Here is a 22,806-nt window from a genome sequence, read left to right as displayed (position 1 = left end):
ATAATTTTCATGTCTACAGCAGGAGCCAAAAGCATCGAAAACGCAACCCGAGTATTTTTGCAGCATCGATATCGAATATTTGACTGATGAAAGTAAAAATCTCGAGATAAGTAGGGCCGCGATTGATAAACACAAATTTCAATTTCCGTTGATCTTCGCAAGAGGAGGTCAAAGCACGTCAGTACAAAATTATTTTCTTAATCATAAGCTGATTAGCTTGATCTTCAACGAACCCACAAGCCTTCGTTGTCGACCGTTGGAAGAAGGATGAAGCTGACAGTGGTCTTAATTCTCGTCTTCTTTGAGATTGTTTCGCTGCGTCGAACGGACACTAAAGTAAGTAGGTTAATTTTTCATATATGTCTGAATGAATCGACATATTGGTTGTAACCTCATCTATCATTATATTTTGAGATTTACCTTTTATTGGAAAGACGATTCCTAGTCTGATTCCTGATCATTCAATTGAGTTGAAAGAACCCCCTCTCAGAATAGAAGCTCAACGAGATGACCCAAAACAACGATTGCACTGCCGTAATCCTTTTACGAGGGATATTTTTCGTCCACTTTTGGACAACAATACAGGCAGCAATATTTGTTGGATTTTTAAATTTTGTTTTCAGTGTCCTTGAAAAAGCTGAAGTTCTTTGGTTCCTAGTTTTTAAACCACAAACCCATAAACAATGTGTGGGACCCATCTTGAATGTCTGATATTGCAACACACCAGTCGCCCTTCGAATTTACATTCAGTCAAAAAAGAACTTTCTTTCCTTAGCATACATGCGTGTCGCAGGCACTCTGAAAACTTGAGATGCTTTTTTTGTTCTCCACAATTTGTAAATACAAAATAAAGTTGAAGATAGTAAGCTCTGATCCTTTATCTCAGTCATCAAGTCATTTCCGATACTGCTGAATCGCTAAAAAATTTGCGCCCGCGTGCTTGCTTTCGAAAAAATGATCGGTCAGCGGTTAAATACTCCACAACCGCGCGCTTCCGCGCAAATGAGATAAGTGACATAAAGATAAAGTTCGCTCAATTAACTTAAATGGCATAAAATGGAAAGGCAGCTGGTTTCTTGATTAAGTGTAAATCTGCAAGCCCTCGTGGTCGATCGAAGGAAGGAGGATGAAGCTGTCACCGTTCTTAACTCTCTTCTTCTTTGAGATTCTTTCGCTCGGTCGTTCGGACGCCAAAGTAAGTAGGTTTTGATGTCGCTGAATCAATCGATGTATTGGTTGTAATATAAACCTTCATCTGTCATAATCCCTCGCATATTTGTTTTGTGATTTCTTCCTTATTTTTGATAGAGGCTTTCTGATCATCCGTTGAAAAGAACGCTAGCGGAATCCAAACTTAACGACTTGGCCCAAAGAACGGATTATCAGTCCTTTTACTATGATATTTTTCGTCCGATTTTACGCGTTCGTGTACCTGGAACAAATGGACATCACAAGGTCAAAATGGTAAGAAAAATAAAGGCGAACCTTCTTTATTACTTTAACTCATCCCTGTAAACAGCTTACAGTCTCCGAATAAATGCTGGTTGAATTGATTTACCTCGGCTTTGAAAATACTTTCTCAATATTTTGATTGTATTGCTGGGTTCCATGAATTTTTACAGGAATGGCTGATAAGCATCATATTACGGCGTTCTTAACTTCTTGGGTTTTCGTGTGATTTTTTAACCTCTTTTGTTTCGGCGCTATGAGACAAATTTAATTGCTTTTCATATTTCATTCGGTCGTAAGTACCGGAAGCCTTAACTTTGGAACTTACAAAACTTGATATTTGTGAAGAGTTCACTCAAACCGCATAGATTTAAGTCGCCATATTATTGTTAAAAATGTTGACAAATACGTATTTCGTTAATTGGAAAAAATGTAGGAGATAGATTTTGTTTTTTATCGGGAAATGTGATATCTTTTTCTTATAAAATGATTTTTATTGTTAGCGTAGACTGCTGTAACCCGCGTGTTTCATAGTGGTACAAAACAAATTTTTTACAAGCTGTGCATCACATTTGATTTTTTTTCGAGAATACGTGGTATTTCCCGCACATGCACATAAATTTGATGCTTTCATAACAGCACTATTAGTATATTTACACTGGGCTTCTGATAGGATGCGGAAAAAAATTTAAGCATAATGCGGAAGTTTTGGCCATATTATGAATGTGTAAACATTCTTTGATTATGCGGAAATTTAAACAATTTACAGAACTAATAATTAGGCCCGTCCATTGTATTTTCATGATTATGGTGAACCATGCGACTGAATTTTTTCCCCCCTTGCGATTAAGATATCTGGAGGAGTCGCCACTTTGCGACCAGCTTTCACTGTTAAAAAATCGAAACTTCAACATTCCCACCCCCTGGGCAAACCCCGGGCATTTAACTATCTTCTCTGCCCGGGGAGTGGAGAATTTGACCATACCTGCGTGGGGTGGGGAAAATTGAAGCAGAAGTGTCAGGTTTTAAATTGATGATTTTTTCGGGCGCCGAAGTTGCTCACAGCTGTAATACACGTGTTTCGACGAGATGAAGAGTTTAAAGGAAGAGATGTAGCATTTGTGAGCGATTGGCTTACAAAAAAGGTCTTCAAAAGGTCTTTATTAAAGACAAGAGGAGCCGACAATGATTGTTCTTTAGTAGGGTATGACAGACAAATCCAACGATAGGGTAGGACATTTGAACACCATTGTGGCCTTAGGGGGCAGGAATTTGAACCATCCAATCTTCAAAAGTTCAAATGCCAGGGCTTTGCCTGGGAGGGGGGGGGGGGGGAAGGGACACAAAAGGGTTAGCAATTGGCACTTTGCCGAAACTTTTGCTAGCGTAAAAATAAATAAAGCGATGAAAAAAAATGTTCTGTTTCTCGATCATCATGAATTTTGTTTCAGTTTGGAGATATGGAGCAAAATTGTAATGTGGTTGAAGCACGATCCATTTCCTCGACCACCCATTTCGAGCGGGTTTTTGCACAAACGTATTGCGGGCTCATATTTTGTTTTGTACAACTTCATTGCAGTGATTGTCCCTACTTTTACAAATGATGCAATTTAATTTGTGACTATACCTTGCATCTTTTTTAAAAATTTCGAGCTTAGGGTATTTTAATGAAAATGGTTTAACTTGAGTCCAGGCTCATAATTTGCCAAAAAATGCGTTGAAAGTGCTTATGAACTTTCATCTTGCGAACAAAATGGTGTGTTTTCTTCAATGTTCAGCAAAATAAGCGTTTCAATTTGAAATTTGAGAAAAATTTGAGAAGTGTTTTTATTTAGTCAGGTTGGACTTCCAGTTTCCTGAACTGTTAACAGAAGCAGGTGAAGAGGCAAGACTCAAGGAATAGAAAACCCTGTGCAAGAGAGCCAATACAATGAAAACCTTACTGAACGTAGCTTGTTCGGTCCATGGATACTGAGAAAATATTGGCCTTGCTTTTTTGCAACTTTATGGACTGGGCTTGAAATAGACTTGCAAAAAAAGGAGCTTGACCAATATTTTCCCAGTATGGACCTCACGCTAGTTCAATAACTTCTATATCTTGCCACAGTTACTAAGTAATGCATAATAATACCAGAGGCATTGACATTCCAGAAAATGGGGAAGCTACAGCTGCAAATTGATTTAATCTGGAAAAAAATATTATCTTTCGACTTTCAGGGGCTGTTTAATGGGTATGATTTTGCAAGAATGTTTTTTTGTCACACATATTGTGCAATAGGTCTTGCTCAAGGTAAAGAATGCTAGTATTAATTTTGCAAAATGAAGAAATGTAAAATTGCTCATCTTTATTTTTTTAATTGTTATTATTATTATTATTATTATTATTATTATTATTATTATTTTTCTTGCTGATGCACCAGTACCATTATCCCAATTAGCACCATAAGCTTAGAAATCCATGGCTTTACGGATGATACCAGATGTTTGAATTATTATTATTATTATTATTATTGTTATCATGATTATTTATTGAATTATAACATAAGTACTTGTATTTATGTATACTCCATTGTTCATATTATTTTATCAAAATTTTTATTATGATTCTTTTTGCAGTTTATAAAGAAAAACTTTGAAGATCTAGACTGGACAGTTTCCCTTGATGAGTTTGATGATAATACACCTTATGGGCCAAAGCGATTCACAAACATCATTGCCACACTCAATCCCAATGCCAAACGGAGACTTATCTTAGCTGCACACTACGATTCCAAATACTTTCCAGAAAATAGCAACGGGTACTTTCTTGGTGCTACAGACTCTGCAATGCCGTGTGCAATGTTGATTGAAATTGCCAAGGTAGTGACACCATTATTTGCAGCAAGGAAGCAGCAGCTGCAAATGAACAGGAAAAATGGTGCTTTTGATGATGATGACAATAATGATGATGATGAGGTATGGATAATAGCATTTACATAATTATCCTAACTAGAAAGGTAATAAATGCCACTTTTAAAACATAGCTACTGTATTTGTCAATCAGATTCAGGTTCAAAACAGCTTATGCAGGAGCTGTGGCTTTAATGAGTATGGACAGCTGAAAAAAAAGCATTGGCTACTTGGTGGGAGGCGTGGTGGCCTCATGGTTAGAGTCCTGGACTCCAGATCGAGTGGTCCGGGTTTAGGCCCTGGCTGGGCACATTCTGTTGTGTTCTTGGCCAGGACACTTTATTCTCGCGGTGCCTCTCTCCACCCAGGTGTATAAATGGGTACTGGCGAAAATGCTGGGGATAACCCTGCGATGGACTAGCATCCCATCCACGGTGGAGTAGAAATACTCCTAGTTGCCTCACGCTACAGAAACCGGAGATAAGCGCCTGCCTGATGGGCCTCTCTAGGCTCGTAGCAGAGACTTTACCTTTTACTTGAATTCACTCAGAGAAGTCGGCTACTTTTTGCCATCCATTGAAGAAATTAACCCATGGACTCCTGTGAGTGAGACTTAACAGATGTTACTCGTCTAATACAAGACAATTTTACTTGTCAACTGGAGATGTCCTAGGGCGCCTGAGAAGTCTGTGGGTTAACCAGTCAAGTGGAAAGATGCGTTTGAGTGTAATTTTAAGTGCTATCTTTATTCCCATGATAAGCTGTTTAAGAATTAGCCCTGGTAACTGAAATGTTCGCACAAAGCAGAATTTTTGGGGGCTCAGTTCCATTACTAGGGCCAACAATCAGGTCCCAGTTGTTGAAACGATGGATAGTGCTATCCGTCAGGTAAATCACCATCCACTGGATAACTCAATTATTGGTTTTAAGTGCCAGTGTTTATCTGGTGGATAGTGATTTATCTCGTGAAGAGCGCTATGCATCGTTTAAACAACTGGGGCCAGATGGATTACATGGGAATGAAGATAGCTCTTAAAATCACATTCAAATAAAATTTCTGTTGAAATAAAAGTACTACACGGCCAATGCTTAAAAAGAAAACGTACCCCTTCAGACTCATTATATGTGCAAGACTGTCCCGTGGTAAGTTCCAGTTAAATTCCTCAATCACGTGCTTTTTTTTTTTCACTGCCAATAGCAGTCAGATGTGACATTACAAATGGTGTTCTTTGATGGAGAGGAGGCATTTGTTGAGTGGACAAGCACTGACTCTCTTTATGGATCAAGACATCTTGCAGACATATGGTACAACCAAAGTCACCCACCAGGCTCCACAAACAGTACAATGCTTAGTACCATAGTAAGTCATGCAGGCATTGAACCAACAACCTTAGTTGTCATCAGGGTGTAATAATATTGAATCGCTAGAAGGTACAGTACCGCCTAGAAGTATTAACCCCTTTTCAATGTTACTTCCACGTCACCTCCTTGAAATTTTCCCATACTAATTTTGCAGCAGGGTGCTTTTTTGCCTTTTTGGTAAAAATAAAATTATGTTCAGGCTCCAAAGTTGCTGTGAGAAATCGTACCTCTGTAATTGAAATACTGTACCTCTGTCAACAGAGTTTGAATGGGGTTTTGAAAATCTTTGTATTAAGTTTCCTACAAAGCTCATGTGATCATACTGAAAAAAACTACGGTAATTGAGCAGGTTTTGGGGAGGTTATCTGCTGCACTGTACATGTACGTAAATACATTCTCTTCTCAGAAGAAAGACCCACATCCTAATTTGCTCAAAGCAAGAGGAGTTTGTTTTCATGACTCAATGAAGAATTCATTCAACTGTTTTATTTTGGTCTATATAAAGACATGAATTAGTACAGAGTACTCCAAATATTCTGGGATGCATGCTGTATACATCAAAAGGCTTGTGGAAATTCAGCTCATACAGTGCAGGTGTTAACTCGCGTCAAACACGATAGTTTGAAATGGATTAATGCAAGTGCATTCGGAAACGTAAATGCAGCTGGTTTGAAACTATTAGTATGTATGAGGCACAATAAGTTGCCAAAGTAATGGAGACATTTCACTTTCTTAGGGCGTTATTAATATTATTTACCTACTATCTCACACACTGCATCCCCACTTCCCCCTTGTCACTGAACTTGAACAGTCGTCATTGAAAGGGTGGGCAATAGGGGGGGGGGGGGGGAGTTGAAAAGCTTGGAATCTGACAGGTAATGAGAGCTAGAAAAGGTGTTTTTTAAGGGAGTGTCTCACCAATTTTGCAACCTGTTCTAGCACTTTTGTTGCATGTAGCTCTATTAACAATGCTATAAATCTCATCAAATCTCCATTTCTATATAGATATTGAGAAGCTCTCACCACTGGTAGCTGATGGATGGTGTAAAGTTTGGGTTGCAGGTCATTGTTTTACTATAACTGAAACAGTCCAGTCCTTTACAAAAATGCTAACCATAGGCTTCAACATTATCTAAAGCATAGTGTTTAGGCCTATTGTTAGCAGTAAAGGATTGGGTTGTTTTAGCTTTAGTGAAACAGTGATCTGCAACCTGCAGTTTACACCCTCCTGGTATAGTGTGAAACTCTGACCTGCAGTGTTTATTTGCAAATCAGTTTCATTCTCTTGTGACTTCCTTGCATACCTTATAACAGAACAAGGCACAGGGCAGGATTTTTTTCTTTTTATGATAACGAAAACCTGCAATGTACTTTTTTTGGCAAACAATGGTTCGTATTCTTTGTAGTGTCCTTAGCATATTGCAAATGCCTGTGAGATTGCACCGTTATAACTAATGCAAACAAAATAGCCTTTATGTGTGTCTGACCAGCTGATTTCACCACCATGCCTTGAATTTGAAAGTAAAACTTGTAAATTTTAGCTTGAGCTGAATCCTAGATGAAACACCAAAACACCATACATTGAATATGGGTTAGTTTGTTGGATAGTATTCAATGTATGGTGGGGTCATACGTGTTGTTTCATGTCGCTGTTTTGTGGTTTAGTAATGTCCAAAGAAAACCCACGTACGAGCAGTATTGCATGCCCAGATGATGTGAATCAGTTTGTGCAAACAGTGCTTGGTGGTGAATTTTTGAGCTTATGACGTCACCATGCAATGCCACAAGGCCTATTGTGTTAACATAAGCTCAGTGTTTTGTGCTGTTGTAAGACACTTGGTCTAGTCAAATTATTATGCCTGCAATGAGAGCTCTTTGTCATTAATAATAATAATAATTTTATTTTATTTTGCTCTTATCTCTTGTGATCAGAATGCCATGGTACTTTTGGATCTTATTGGTTCACAAGGTGTTTCATTTTTTAACACTTTCAATGAGACAAATGATTTATTTGAAAGACTGGAAGTCATAGGTGAGGATTTTTTTGTGTGCCTGTGGTTTTTTGTCGAAGTTTGTGTTCAAGTTTTTGCATTTTCAAAATGGTATCATCAATTTCCATCGCCTACAGGCTTGTGATGTTGTCTGCTGCATTTTCCTAAACGACATTGTTTTGTAAAAGCTACACATATAATATTCTTATTCAGAACATCGGAATTTGCTCAGCTGTTGCAAATTAATAATATTATTTCTTCAGAGTACTATCGGGCACTGTTTCATTTTCTATATTTGGCTCGATTGTTCGTCCATTTTCCTTGGGCAGCAAGGCTGTATATTTTACCCAAAACTGGTCACCCAGTAAACTTTCTTGTTATCTTCCAGACGACCACTATTTTTGAGCACTGTCCTGCAAAGCTAACAAAATCAAGATGAGTAAAAGGCCTTAATATATAGGAAATGTAAACTTTGATGTTCCGAATAATTATTGCAGTCTTAAAGAAAATAATAGAAATACTTTCAGACAGTTTACTACATCATTTATGATTAATGACAGCACTGACGAACACTTCCAACCTACGTTATCATCGTCATTAACATTTAAGAAATTAAGTTAATTTCAGTAGATTGACGAGAATGACACTGGTAATAGAGAGAACGGATGGGGCAGTGGTAAGACCACTTGCCTCAAACCAATGTGACCTGGGTTCGACTCCCAGCCTTGGCGTCATATGTAGTATGAGTTTGTTAGTTCTCTTGTCTGCTCCCATAGGTTTTTCTCCAGGTACTCCGGTTTTCCCCTCTCTTCAGCAACCAACTTACCATTTGATTTGAGTTCATATTGTGGTTTTCTTTACTATGTCCCCAATTAATGCTCTAATGGTAAATACACAGTGGACACTTGAATGAACTTCATAATCATCATCATCATCATCATCATTATAGGGAAGATGATGGAAATCAGTTTCATTCAAGTCAAAATAGTATTGGCTTTAGAGGGTATGAGTGGGAGGCGCGGTGGCCTCATGGTCAGTGTGCTCGACTCCTGATCGAGTGGTCCGGGTTCGGGTCCTGGCCAGGGACATTGTGTTGTGTTCTTGGGCAAGACACTTTACTCTCACAGTGCCTCTCTTCACCCAGGTGTATAAATGGGTACCGGCGAAAATGCTGGGGGTAACCCTGTGATGGACTAGCATCCCATCCAGGGGGAAGTAGAAATACTCCTAGTCGCTTCATGCTCCAGAAACCGGAGATACTGTAAGTGCCAGCCTGGTGGGCCTTCTAGGCTCGTAGCGGACTTTACAGAGGGTATGAACTCAGTTGTATTCCAGTTTCAGCTTTACTAGGTTTTGGAGAAAAACCTTTCAGACAGCTTGGGGAAGAAACAGTCCTTTGAATCCAAATATCTCTCTGAGTCTAACAATCAAATGACAGTGGTTCGGAAGCATATTGTCTCGTATCACTATGATATCATCATGCTGTTTTAAGAACTGCAAGTTGATATTAGAATAATATCTACCTGTGTTTTAGACCCGCCTTTTTGAACAAGGTACTGAGTAACTGTCACTTGTTTATTAGAACGACGTTTAATGAGCACCAATCATATTGAGGACACAACCCACACAAGGCCATATTTTGTTCATGGTTTAATGAATGGAGCATTCAGGGTGGAAGATGATCATATACCATTTTATGAAAAAGGTAATAAATAAATTAGTATTGATACTTTAAAAATTTTTAATGCTGCTTTATATAATTTAGGCAATGTCTGATGTGAGCTAAAAGTCAGTTCAATGTGATCTGATCTGTGGGATAGTACATGTATTTGTAATTGTTTGTTTACTTGTTAGTGCTTGATCAGAGTGAATTGGGGTATCATAGCATGCAGTACAGAACTTCGGTACTGCTATGTTTCATTCATTACAAGCTATTTAAGTGCATTGAGGCATTGCCATATACTGGAACATAGATGGATAGATAGATAGGTAGATAGATAGATAGATAGATAGATAGATAGATAGATAGATAGATAGATAGATAGTTTATTGACGTAAAAAAAACTAGCAGCCAACGTGGCTGAAATATAAGGAAACAAAAATATGTAATATAGTAGGTTTTGAGCGTCGTGACCAATAGCCATACTTCATCTTATGAAGGAGCTTGGAATAAGTAACAATAACAGCATTATGTTCTGTGTTTCACACACTGTCAGGTGATAATTAACGCTCCTGTGATGGTCAATTTACTCTTTTCAACTTCGTTAATACTACTAAATTTCTTTCCCCCAAACCTAAACCACTACCCAATGCAGTTACACAATGGGAATCAGACAGTCTTTATTACAAAGTACACAATACATATATATAGACTACAATATATGAGTACATAATGAATACTTAATAAATCAGTGGCAGTCGATAAAACATACACTAGACTGCCTACAGAGGAATTGGGTAAACACTTTGCCAAAATTGCGCTCTACTTCAATAGTGTGCTGGAGTGGATAATGTCATACTGCTACTTAACATTGAGAGACAATTGCTTAAATTGTCCAGATAAGCAGAGGATCCTTTCTCCATTTTGTCTATGAAAATAAATGAATACTTTAAATATTCATTTATTTGATTCATCAAGTCCATCGTGGGAACAGATGAGCTCAACAAATTAACCTGGGGCCGGTTCCTTGAAAGGTGTTTTAACTCTATTCAAGGGATAAAATTAATGTGTCTTATTCCGGCACATTCATCCCTGGAATAGAGTTATTACACCTTTAAGGAACCGGCTCCTGCAATTTACCTGCTCCCACCAGAGTGGCGCAGTTGGTAGAGCATCATGTACACCGATATCCCAGCGGTCAATTGGGTTCGAATCGCTTTGAAGCCACCCGAATGTTTTAGTTATCTGTCAGAGACAATTTAATTGATAAATTATTGTGGGGATCACTCCTCTCTTTCGAGTTTAAGGACGGTGCCTACTAATTCAAAGGTATTTTTGTGCGGTTTACTGAATATGCTGGAAAAGCAGATCTTAACAAGTGTTATTGAAACCCAAAAAGAAAATTGGGGGTAACCCCGCATTTTCGGAAAGAAATTAATTAGCAATATTTGTAAAAGGGTATAAAATGCGAAGCAATGTATGGCGTTTATTTCCAAGTTGAAGCTTAATTATCTCTGAAAAATGCATGGTTACCCCCAATTTTCATTTTGGATACCAAGAGCACTTGCTACGTTCTGCTTTCACTGCATAGTTTTGAACCACGCAAAAATATCCCTGTATTAATAAGCACTACCCATAGGAAATCCGAGTATCTCGAGATGCGCAGAACGTATGCGCAATAACAACAGTAGGCACCGTCCTTAACTATAACTAAACCCTAAATCTATAGTACAGCAGTGTTGGAGATTTGTAACTTTATCTGCAAGAAATATCTTCACTTTTGGATGCTAGTAATTAATTAAGTTGTATTTTAAATTACGAAAATTCCATAGTTGATAATGGGTCTCGGCTTATAGCCGGGTATTATGCATTTGCAATTCGTGTCAATCAAGTTGATTTTTTGAATAAGAAGTTTGGGGTCTCGGCAGGAGCTCATCTGGAGCGTGCAACTTCCATACAGCGTCTGTGAAACGGCGTTTTCACAAGTAGGTTTATTTTTAGACTAGCCCTTCCCGCGACTTAGGTCAAAAGGCAGTTCCGGTTTGGTGACCCTATGACGTCAGCTTAATTTCTTGTAATTGGTCATCAGGCTCCTGTGGGAGTCTCGTTCGTGGGAAATTCAATCTAAAAATAAATCGGTCTGTAAAAACGCCGTTACACGAACACAGTAGAGTTGTAGGCTCCGGGTCATGGGTTCCTGGTCTCAGCTTATAGCCGAATAAGCACGGTAATTTAAAAGTTTCCTTATTTGGCTGTAACGAAGCTCGCGCATTTTCCCGCGCGTTCAGCCTCGATCTTATTTTTGTCCATATTTGGGCATACAATTGGTGTCTTAAAATCCCCAGCTTTGTTCCAAGGAAAAGATTTGCAAGTTACACGCTTCAAGGTCACGTGCTTCTGTGGCAACTTAGCCTACCAAGCCTCGATACCATACAGTGAATTGAAAAGAATTCTTGCTCTAAAAGGAGGCTTGGTGGGCTAATTTGCACGTGGACAAAAGAATTATAAATGTGACCGTCATTCCATTTATGAGTAAGGTCTATTCAGAGGTTAATGTGCCTGGACATGTTTTTGTTATTGTTGTTTTCAGGTGTCAAAATTCTCCATCTGATTTCTTTGCCCTTTCCCTCTTGTTGGCACAAGCCTTGCGATGATGAACCAGCTATTAGCGGAAGGGTTGTAAAAGACTTGCTGAAGATATTACAAGTTTTTGTTGTAGAGTACTTTGCTCTTACAGTAGAGTAATTTATTCACATAACATTCTTTGCTTGCACTCACGTGATAAGACGGCCATGATGGTGCTAAAACAATAGAAAAATGTAGTTTAAGTTTTGCATAATGATAAAGTCAAATTCCCAAAAGACTTCGCTATTTTTCTTTCCACCAACATGGCTGCCGTGACATCACGTGCAATCAAAGAATAGGCCAGTTTCGTATTCTAACGGTTGGACTGGATCTAGCATGAAATGGAGGCTAATGCGGGAAAATTAATTTGCATTTGAAAAGATTTGCCTGCATTAGCCTCCATTTCATGCTAGATCCAGTCCAGCCGTGAGAATTCGAAAATGGTCTGTTGATAAGATTGTGCATGTTCTCCAATAATTAATTACTATTTTCTATTTTTTATCTTTTATTCCATTTTACATTTAAAAAGTATTTTATCTAAGGCATGCTTTTAACAAGCAGAGACAAACAACGAAGAATTATTTTAGAACTTAACAATTCAGGTTGGCAAAGTAAGGGTTTGTGTTCGAGTTTCTCAACCAGCTTCAAACCAGGTTGAATAAGTGAAACAAGTAAAGCATCATGAACAATAAATGCCATCTTTTTCGTTGGAGATTGTAAAGTGAGGCGGGTCTAAAACACAGGTAACATTCCACACGTCAGGACTACAAGTCCCAGCTCCACTGACGAACAGCTAAGCCAAGAGTTTCCCCAAGGCCTGAAACAACATTTTTGTACAGTGATTAGGGCTAGGAGACACTTTTGGTGTTGTTTATTTATCTGCAGCACAGTGACATGTACACTGACCTGTGTTTTATACCCCCACCTTGTTTTATGAGGCATCTGGGCAACCTCGGACCCAAGCGCTGCAATACAGATTGTACTTGTACATATTCATTGCCTTGAATTTGACAGCTTCAATTCCCACAATTTGCTCCCGTCTTTCCTTGTAGCGCAGTCGGTAGAGCAGCGGTGATCTAACCCGAAGGTCGTGGGTTCAATTCCCACCCTGGTCAGAGGTTTTCTCTGTCCTAATGTGGGCCCAATTCTATTAGTAGGGCTAACGCTCACATGGTTTACATGGGCAGAAAACAGCCCTTCACATGATCGTACAATAGTTAATTCTGTACGTCGAAATCAGTATAAAGTGCTACACGGCCAACGTTTTCAAAAACGTAACCCTTCCAGATAGAAGAGAGCCTGGGTTCGTGATTGATAAAATTGTTTTTCTTATTTCCACAAAAGGAAAATGTAAGTGGTCGAATTTGGTGATCTTAAAAGAGTCACACATCCTCTGATGCAAACACCTGTTGCGAGTAAATTGAAAGAAAGTCAGTCTAAACAATTAGCCGTAATTGGATGATAGCGGGGGTTACTTGGGTAGCACGTCACTTTTCCATGCTGCTATATAGATAAATTTAATTGACGAAGATATTGCAATGTTATGAGTTAATATATGGCCAAATTTTTGCTATTTTTAATATTATTGCTCTGCATTCATGCTGGGCAACTGAAGACAATAGACCTAATCGGCTAACTCAATGTTGTACCCAATTCAGATCTCCCGGGATTAAGATTCTTTGTATATAGTATTTGCATGATAATGTAGGATTCATATTTAAATGCCATGGAAATACCTGGAACAAAACGTTTTATTCCCAAAGGGTTTGAATTGTGTTCAACATTGAGTTAGCCGATTAGGTCTATTCAGGATCAAATAAATGAAAAAGAATATTTTGGTTTTGTTTTACGTATTGCATTTTGTAACAATTGAATAAAGGGCGCTTTCCTTTTGTCAGAACTGGCCTGCCAGATCCATCAGTTTGCAAGGAAAATGCAACAATTTGAAGGAACACTTGCATGATAAACCCACGCATTTTTCTGGAGGAGTGTACATTATCCTCAAACTGTGATAATTTAAAGACGTTGTAGGGTTAGTCCTTCCAAATGCTCGATCTGGCTGATCAGTTATGTCATGGAAAGCACCTTAAGACGAAAAGGTCTGAGGTACATGCAGTTTTTGCTCCACAAATCTTATCTTTTTGGACACTTACGAGAGGTTTTAATTAAGTTCTATCTGTGTCTATGTTTCTATCCGCCCGGCTTGCTTACATGATCAACTCGCAGCCGTTTCCTACTTCATAAATTCATCTCAAATAGTGAAACCATTGATTCGAATGGAAATTTAAGGCTTAAAATGCCAATGTATAAGCTATTATCGAACAAAAATTTTGTAAAAAATGTAAAATTATGATCTATAGTGCAGAATTATAAAATAAAGGAGATGAGCGACTGCAAGTGTCACGGCCTGTGCAGTCTTTCAAGACCCCCAAAATCTTTTGTTTACATTTTTTGCGCGATTAGCACAAGGCTCTAGTTTTCTGATCAGTCAGTCATACTGACTATTGAATGTGCATTGCATAATGTGCTATCTCTGCCAATTTGAACTGGTTATACCAGATAATCCCCGAAAGAAAGAAGCTTTATTTAAGTGACTAGTCTTCTAGCGCTGGAGCGCTAATTGGGGCCTGGACACTGTAAACTGAAATCATCAAATTAACGCAAGTCAAATGAAATTTTTGTTTTTTGAGGAGAGAGGAAAACTGGAGTACCCGGAGAAAAACCTCTCGGAGCAGAGTAGAGAACCCGGTCCACATTAGTCAGAGGCGAGTGCTCTCACCACTACGCCAGCCCTGCTCCCCCTCAGAGCAGCGATGCTTTGAAAATTCGAGATTTTACAAGGAATGCATGGAATCATTGGCGCTTTTGCCACCCAAGAATTTATAGCTAAGAACTGTCTCGTACGCTTATAAAACAAAATTTAAACAATGCGTCTGCCTCCGTAAATAAAGTTTATCTACCTAATGACTGAGTGGGAGGGCCGGACGGGTAAATATTTGGCCCGAGGTCATAGAGCACGGACAGAGCTCAGCAAGGTCCGTGCGCCATGACCGAGGGCCAAGTATTTTTCTGTCCGGCTAGACCGAAACTCAATCAATAAGCATTTTATCATATGGGCTCTCGACTATACTTGAGCACTCAGAAGATGGAGTTTGGCAAAATAAGTAATAAAAATGTGCATAGGAAATTTATCTAATATGCTGTTTGCATTGCCTTTCTCGCTGTAAATAACTTTGATGTTCGCATTGCACGGAGCAATACTTTATCCTAAACGGGCCGTACGACTTTTTCCGCTCCTGGGGCCCGTTTTTCGAACGTCCCGAAACTTTACGGGCCATTTTCGGGTGTCACAATTCCCTTTGTATCTCAAGAACGGAAAGGATTTAAAGGGAAAGTACGGCCTGAATGGAAAGTTCATTACCTGTATTGTCATACTTGACCACTCATTCGGGCTTATGTTTAAATAGCCAACAATCATGCTTCAAAAATAAGCAATTTTAAATTGAAATCCGCCATCTTTGTTTTTGTGTAAACAAACGAGGCTATGACATAGCAATACTTGCATAGCATACTTGATGTAAACAAGGAAAACACAGGCGAGGAAAGCGATACTTTGTAGACTTGAATCTTAATCCAGAGGGTAAATTGTATTGATATTGGCTCCACCATCAGAAGAGATTTACCTCGTGTTCGTTAAACAGGGTTTTATATGTGAGTTACATGCAGAAGTTTTACAAAGCGAAAGAGAGCTTGCAGTGCTATCCCGCGCTCATTGCTGTGAAATAAACGCCAGGAAAGCAAGTGTAGCTTTGTACGAGACCCCTGTTACAACTTCAAAACAAACGATCCCTTTTTTTCCATCGAATGGTAAGAGTAAATCGTGCCAGTAGTTTCTATAAGGACGCCGACTCTTTAGCATCTGCCAGGGAGAGAGACCAATTCCAGTTGCAGGGGTATTCCGCTTCCCTCAAAAGTTGCTTGATTGTACCAATTGTTCTCTCACTCATACCATTAGACTTCGGGTAACCAGGACTGGAGGTTATCAGCTGGGACCCCCACGATGAAGCAAAATGTTGCAGCTCGCGGCTTGCAAACGGCATATTATCTGCCACCAATTCATCTGGGATCCCATATCTGGCAAAGATGGATTTTAAATTAACCACGACAGAGGAAGACGTCTTAAACGAAAGACTGCTGATTTCAGAAAATTTTGAGTACTAATCCACAACACACAGGTACTTCTTTCCTCTAAATTCGAAAATATCAGCTCCTAGCATTTTCCAGGGTCTTTCAGGAACTTCATGGGGAATAAGTGGCTCCTTTTGATTGTTTCTTCACCACTCTGCATACTTGCCGCAGCGGGTGATTGTATTCTCAATGTCTCTTGACATACCAGGCCAGTAAATTCACGTGCACGTGCCTTGCTCTTTTCAATACCTTGATGACTTTCGTGAAGCAAAGCCAGCAATTTCTTGCGCATACTCTTTGGGACTATCAATTTCTCTCCCAGGAACATGAGACCCTCTGCCTCATGCACTTGGTCTCTCACATTCCAATAGGGACGAACCGCCTCAGGAACTGTTCTCCTCTCTGATGGCCACCCAGACTGTGTTAGTTGCTGTAACATCATGAGACAATTATCAGTAGTGGTTGCTCCTTGCTTCAGGGATTTAGAGGCCACACTAAGGTCCAAGTTCTTAACAAGACTGTGCACTAAAATTCCCATATCAGACTGGAGATCTTCATCGACTGACTCATCTGGAACTGGCATTTTGGGGCGGGACGGTATGAAATGTCGAGGAAATATCTCTGAAATCTGAGAAGCATTCGCTGAAGCCTGAAGCCCGGTTTGTCTTTGTGCACGATTCTAGTGGCTTGTGATCTGGCACGATCTTTACAGGCTGGCCATAGACGTACTGATGAAACTTCTCACAGGCAAAAACTATTGCCATCAGCTCTTTCTCGATGAACACAGTTCTGCTCAGAAGCTGTTAACGAACTTGACGCGTAAGCCACTGGGTGACCCTCTTGAAGCAAACAGGCACCCAGCCCATCTTTGGAACCATCAGTCTCAATCACAATTTCTTTGCCTACAACGAAAAGGTTCAGGACAGGTGCACAGACCAGCACGGCTTTAATGTCTTGAAAGGCTATCGCCTGTGCAGGTAACCAGTGCTATTCAGTATCACTCTTCAGTAAGATGCGAAGGGGCCCCGATACTGCTGACAGGTTGGACAAACTCTCCAAGGTGGTTGACTAGTCCAAGAAAACGACGAAGATCCTCTTCTGTCTGAGGCTGTGGGTACTTTTAAAATTGCCTTAACTTTGTCAGGTTCAGGTTTTAACCCTTCTGATTATACCACTTGACCAACATACTTTACTTCAGACACCAGGAACTGGAACTTGTTGGAAATAAAATCTAACATTGTTCGCACGAGCACGGTCCAAAACTTGCTTCAGAGTCCCATCATGCTCAATCTCATTCCTTCCACATATAATAAGATCATCAAAGACAACATGTACACCCTTAATGTCTCCAAATAATTGATCACTACGTTTCTGGAAGATCTCTGGGGCCGAGCTAATTCCAAATGGGCACCTTAAGAAGCGATAACGCCCAAAAGGGGAATTGAAGGTGCAAAGAAATGAGCTTTCTTGATCCAATGGGATTTGCCAAAAGCCATCTTTCTCATCAAGAATTGAAAACACTTTTTCACCGGTGAGCTTTGACGCAACTTCATGTGCAGTTGGGATTTTGTAGTGCTCACTTTTAATAACGTTGTTCAAGTCACGGGGGCTATTCACCCAGTCTGTGGGTTGATCCAGTACAGAAAGGACACCACTTTTCTCCAAACGATCTAGAGTTTCCTTCAGTTTTCCATGCAGGCTAAAAGGTACTTTGCAAGGTGGGTGTACAACTGGAGTACATCTTGTTGTATCTCAATATGATACTCTTGCGGCATACATCCGAGGCCCTCAAAGAAATCTTTATAATCACGTAGAATCCCCCCCCCCCCCCCCCTTGAAGACAAGCTTGCAGTCAAGCTGTCAATCTTCTTCACGAGGTTGAACCTTGAACATGCTTCCAATCCAAGGATAGGGACAGATGCAAATCAGACTGACTTTGCCAACTGGGACAACCCTATGGTCGCCATACGACGACAATACTTCATTGGTCTCCTCCGGATTTCCACTCATTGATAGGTTTTTCATAAATTTGACGAGGTATAATATTAGCTTAAGCACCATTGTCTAACTTGAATTCGACAAGTGTTCCACCGACTTCCACTTCGCTCTGCCAGGCCTTTCCATCCACTGTGTTAATCTTCAACTCTCCAATAAAGAGCTCGGTATCCACTCCTTCATCGTTTCTTGCATCTTGTGGACAATTGTCCAAGGGAACCACCGATGTGGCAACTATGTGTACTTTCCTAGTGCGCTGACTGCACATTTTCGCAAAATGATTCCTTCCATCACGGACAACACGTTTTCCCGAACGCAGGGCACTGTTTAAGACCATGCCGGCCACCACACTTGGAGCAATTAAAACGAGTCCCATCAAGTTGTCTAGAACTTTTAGAAACTGCTAAAACTTGCTTTTCGGTTGACTGACCCCTGATTTCCTTGAGCTGACTCTCGGTAACCTCTGCCGAACGACAATGAGATAAAGCCTTCTCTAGAGTTAATTTGTCCACATCGATACCTAGCAATTGACTCTGAACTTTCGCATCTCGAATTCCAAACACTAGACGATCCCGGACCATTGTATCAGTAGATTCAGTGTACTCACAGTTCTTGGTCATTCTCTTGAGCTCCGTGATGAATTGATCTACAGTTTCTCCCTCCTGTTGACTCCGATTCCAAAACTTAAACCGTTCGAACAAAGTATTCTTCCGAGGACTACAGTAATCATCAAATTTCATCAGCACCTCATCAATCTTTTTCTTATCCTAAACCCGCTCAAATTCAAGGGTGTTAAACGCCTCAAGGCCATCCTCCTCGATACAATGGAGCAGAATAGCAACTTGGATTTCTTCATCCTTCCGATCAGCTTTGGTCGCCTTCAAGTACAGCTTAAATCGCTGCTTCCAATTTTCACTAGTATTTCCTTCCAAACTCAACCGGCTTGGGGGCTTGAATTGTTCCATTTTCACTCTTTTACAGCTGCCACCATATCATCTTTATTGACTACCCAACCACAACGAACCCCAATAAGTCATGTGACCGGAAGTGTATGTCACAAAGCTAACAAAATTTGACTACATTTCAAGTTATGATAAGTTTACGTTACTGCCTGGAAAAGCGCATAACAGTGAAAGCCGTCTGTATATTGCTTGATTCAATTTTCTCTTTCCAATATAATGATCTATTGGACTGGTTGACTGAGATTTCAGTATGAAGCGAATGTCACCAAAACCAATACTTCGACAATATTCATATACCTGAAGATCCCGCTTGAAGTCCTCCTTGCTGAAATGACAGACCCGAACAGACATTATAGCACTTTAGTATCACCCAAATAGTGGACTAATGCATATCCTGCATTTTGATTGGCTACGCTACTAGAGGACTGTTATTAATAGTCCTCGAGTAGCCAAAAGCGTGACCCTCTCTTTCGTTTTATTCCCAAATAAATATCTCTTTGACTTGCATTTGCTAACTTTATTATTGCCTTTTCTGTCCGACTAGTTGGATGATGCTAAAACAATTAGACCCTTCGCCCTCAAGGGCCACGGGTCAATAGCCCATTCCGCTTCGCCTCATGGGCTATTGACCCGTGGGCTACGGGTCTAATTGTTAACGAGATGCTTCCGTGAAGCATACACTGGGTTGCCTGTGGTACGTGTTACAGAAAATCAGAAGGCACTGAATTGTGTGGTATTGAACTTTCAGTCTCTGAAGAATAACAAATAAAAGAGAGCAGTAGGAAGTTCCGGGACGGTCGATCAAGAATAAAATATTTACGACATGAAAACAACATTAATTTTGAACCGTGAATATAGAATATAAAAAATTACGATCAGCGACAAACATTTTGGGAGAGTTTTGCTACGTTCAAATAAATCGCAAAATCGAAAGTGACATGGCCGGAATTCAGCGGGCGCCGTGATTAAGTTACCGCGGCATGTTTACTCGCCAAACAGTGAAGCATCTGTGTCAAATGATGGCAAGATACCGGGATTTTGTAAGTTTCTTTTTCTGTCAAGTGTTATAAAGTTTGACAATAAAATGAGCGAAGTCAAAACAAAGATCACAACCGCCCAACTCTTGACGTAATGACCATTCGTTTATGCAAAGTCAAAATTTACTCTCCAAGATGCGTACGACGTTATTTATCACCAGGTAATTCCATCATTTTGGAAATAGCAGCTACTTTATTATTCATCGGCGTCACAATTTTTCACTGATTTTGGGGCTCATTTTGTTGAAACTCAAGCACGCTTCCAACAGACGTGTGAACCCTTTCTGCTTGCAGAGCAATACTAAAAAAATTCTCCCATATCACATTTCAACCTTAAGCTCGAAAATTCAATACACAACATGACTGATTATAATTAACAAAGGCAGAAAATACCACAGAATCCTCTGCCAGCGAAAAATTTATTGAAACAAACAACATATTTGCTCTTAGAGGCGAAAACCTCTTCCTATTTCATTGCGTGCGTGAAGACAAGAAACTCAATCGTGTCGAATTACCGTGTACATCAGGTTTCCTGAAGAACCTTTTCCTTGAATAACATGAAAACTATCCAGTTAAGCTCGAATATCATAAAACATGATGAATTCATAAAGGCCACCTTTTCCAGCGAACAATTTTTTGAAGCAAACAACATATTTGCTATTAGAGGCAAAAACCCCTTCTATTTCATTACGTGCGTGAAGAGAAGAAACTCAATCGTGTCAAATATGCGCAATATTGCAACAAACTAAATTTCAGGATCAAAGCGTTTCCATGAAGAACCTTTTCCTTGAATAATGAAGCACAAAATACACGGGAAGCTTTCTTTCAAATAATTCTTGGCTGTCACATTTCCAATTATTTTCTTTACCTGAAGACTTTGCAGAGTTGATCACAGATCCACGTAAGGTGTTCGATTCGTTCTCTGTCTTTGTTCAACCCATAAGTTACCAGAGAATTTTCCATTTGGTTTCAGTGTTCTACATAACAGCACACTTGGTAAACTTTTAGAAATGCAGCTCACTTTGATTTCGGCTCGACGGGCGACAGATTGTTGTCGAAGTCCATTACTCGTCGCTTTTAAGATTCCACCGCCTGTCTTGTTCAGTATCCAATTGACTTGCCAGTATTGAGCTTCATAAGGGTATATTTTGTTCAAAGATCCACTAAAACGCCATTCGCGTTACATGACTTTCGACGCCATTGCCGGTTAAGTTTATCATTCTACTGTGTCCACCAGAGAAATCTACGCATTTCCACTACCCTCTCTATCCTAAGAAAATACGAGCAGAAGGCTCTATGCACAAAGATACCACTTAGCAGGGGAGTGACAGGCAAGACTTTTACCGAGACGGAAAAAAATAAAAAATTAAAACGGAGAAATCTACAAATTTTCCGACTGGGATTGCCATACGACAACGCAGTAATTAGCAGTCAGGTTTTTAGGTTTCAGGAATCCATCCACGTTCTGTTTTCGCCGGCCAACTTTTCTTAAGACTTTCATTTTCCGTTGGAAGCTTCGGGCTCTTTATTTTTATATGTGTACTCAAGTCTAGGCATGTGTCTAGTTTCATCCCCCTCGAAAGCGTACTTGAGCAGATCAAACCACATTCCAACAGCGGCCTTGTTATGTGTATTGAGCAACATCTGAAGGTTTCCTTGGCTTATTCTAAATTAAACGCTTCCCCGTGTAAAATCGAACGGCTGTTGCAGAAGTAAGAAAGTGTAAAAGAAAAGAAGGTACGCTAGTAGTATTCGAATATTACTATGTCGCGTGTTAAAAGGTTTTGCCTTGTTTACATTTGCTCTGGCTGATTTTTGCCGCCCAGTTTGATTGATCAGAGGATCTGCAAGTATTTAGTGACTCAAGTTTCTGTCACGTCTACCTATTGAACCACAAAACCGTTTTCCATAGTTCATCTTTTCTTGGAGCAGAAGGTCACACAACATTGAAGTGATCGGGGAACGAAGAAATTGGTATGGTCGAACACGTTTGTTGACTATTGCTACTTTATAACACGTCATCATATCCAAGATGGCGCTCTCCAAGTCACGAAAGAGTCAACTTCAACGTGCTCTTGTCACATTTTAACAGGGAACTGGACAAAACGGCAATTACTTTCGAATTCCAAGGAAAAAGTTTTAGTAATTTAGAGAAACATTTTCTAGACCGCAATTCCCTTTAAGTCGTCAAACTTCACAGTCACTTTTCTTTTATTCAGGCTTGAAAACAGGTTAAAAGACCAGCTTTCCAAAACAAGCGGTTGGCAGTTTCACAAATGGCTTTTCGGGCCCGAAACGTTATGGGGACTTTCGAGAAAAGGGGCACTGCGCGCGCTAATGCCTACGGCCCTCATACGGGAATTTTCCCAATAGTTTTACAATGAAACCGCGCACGGAGCCGTACGGGCCATATGATAAATTCTATTTTCCTTAAATAAAGTTAGCGTATTGTATTGTACACCAGCAAAGTTTCCAGTTTTTTGAGGGACAAATTTTGAAGTTGAGAGGAGTTTTCTTCTTTTTTGTTCAGGTAAAAGGTAACACACAACTCTCCCAGTGGCATAACATGAATCCCGAAATAACGGAGAACTCCGTAATGCAAAATAGTCTTTTTTCAGACATTTTTAAGATTTTAAATCTGCTCATCA

At 39.8% G+C, this 22,806-nt stretch overlaps 2 protein-coding genes across 4 annotated transcripts; one reads left to right on the top strand and one right to left on the bottom strand.

The window, feature by feature from the left end:
* Positions 1 to 14,368, top strand: LOC137979078 (glutaminyl-peptide cyclotransferase-like). 3 transcript variants are annotated; one of them, XR_011118257.1, is made up of 8 exons: positions 983 to 1,195; positions 1,309 to 1,464; positions 4,066 to 4,404; positions 5,537 to 5,698; positions 7,633 to 7,732; positions 9,274 to 9,396; positions 11,942 to 12,275; positions 12,396 to 14,368. XR_011118257.1 is itself a non-coding variant. In XM_068826249.1 (7 exons), exons 1-7 carry the CDS (start codon positions 268 to 270, stop codon positions 12,094 to 12,096), a joined length of 1,104 nt encoding a protein of 367 aa, XP_068682350.1. In that variant the 5' UTR covers positions 1 to 267; the 3' UTR covers positions 12,097 to 14,368. The 3 variants fall into 3 exon arrangements, 2 of the variants coding, with proteins under 2 accessions (XP_068682350.1, XP_068682349.1); XM_068826249.1 differs by lacking the exon at positions 983 to 1,195 and adding an exon at positions 1 to 336 and having other exon boundaries at positions 11,942 to 14,368; XM_068826248.1 differs by having other exon boundaries at positions 11,942 to 14,368.
* A 1,878-nt stretch (positions 14,369 to 16,246) lies between these two features.
* Positions 16,247 to 16,747, bottom strand: LOC137980986 (uncharacterized). Its single transcript, XM_068828364.1, has one exon. It carries the CDS (start codon positions 16,745 to 16,747, stop codon positions 16,247 to 16,249), a length of 501 nt encoding a protein of 166 aa, XP_068684465.1.
* Between the last annotated feature and the right edge of the window lie 6,059 nt (positions 16,748 to 22,806).

This window comes from Montipora foliosa, chromosome 12 (genome assembly GCF_036669935.1).
Source record: "Montipora foliosa isolate CH-2021 chromosome 12, ASM3666993v2, whole genome shotgun sequence".
NCBI classification, from domain to species: Eukaryota; Metazoa; Cnidaria; class Anthozoa; order Scleractinia; family Acroporidae; genus Montipora; species Montipora foliosa.
The sequence above is the reverse complement of the archived record's forward strand: the minus strand, read 5'-3'. Positions and strand labels throughout refer to the sequence as shown.

Excerpts from the sequence above, each read along its gene's own strand:
- LOC137979078 (XM_068826249.1), top strand. The coding sequence starts at position 268 with ATGAAGCTGACAGTGGTCTTAATTCTCGTCTTCTTTGAGATTGTTTCG. Across the intron at positions 337-1,308 it reads TGCGTCGAACGGACACTAAA|AGGCTTTCTGATCATCCGTT; the intron begins GTAAGTAGGTTA and ends TATTTTTGATAG. Across the intron at positions 9,397-11,941 it reads TATACCATTTTATGAAAAAG|GTGTCAAAATTCTCCATCTG; the intron begins GTAATAAATAAA and ends TGTTGTTTTCAG.
- LOC137980986 (XM_068828364.1), bottom strand. The coding sequence starts at position 16,747 with ATGCCAGTTCCAGATGAGTCAGTCGATGAAGATCTCCAGTCTGATATG.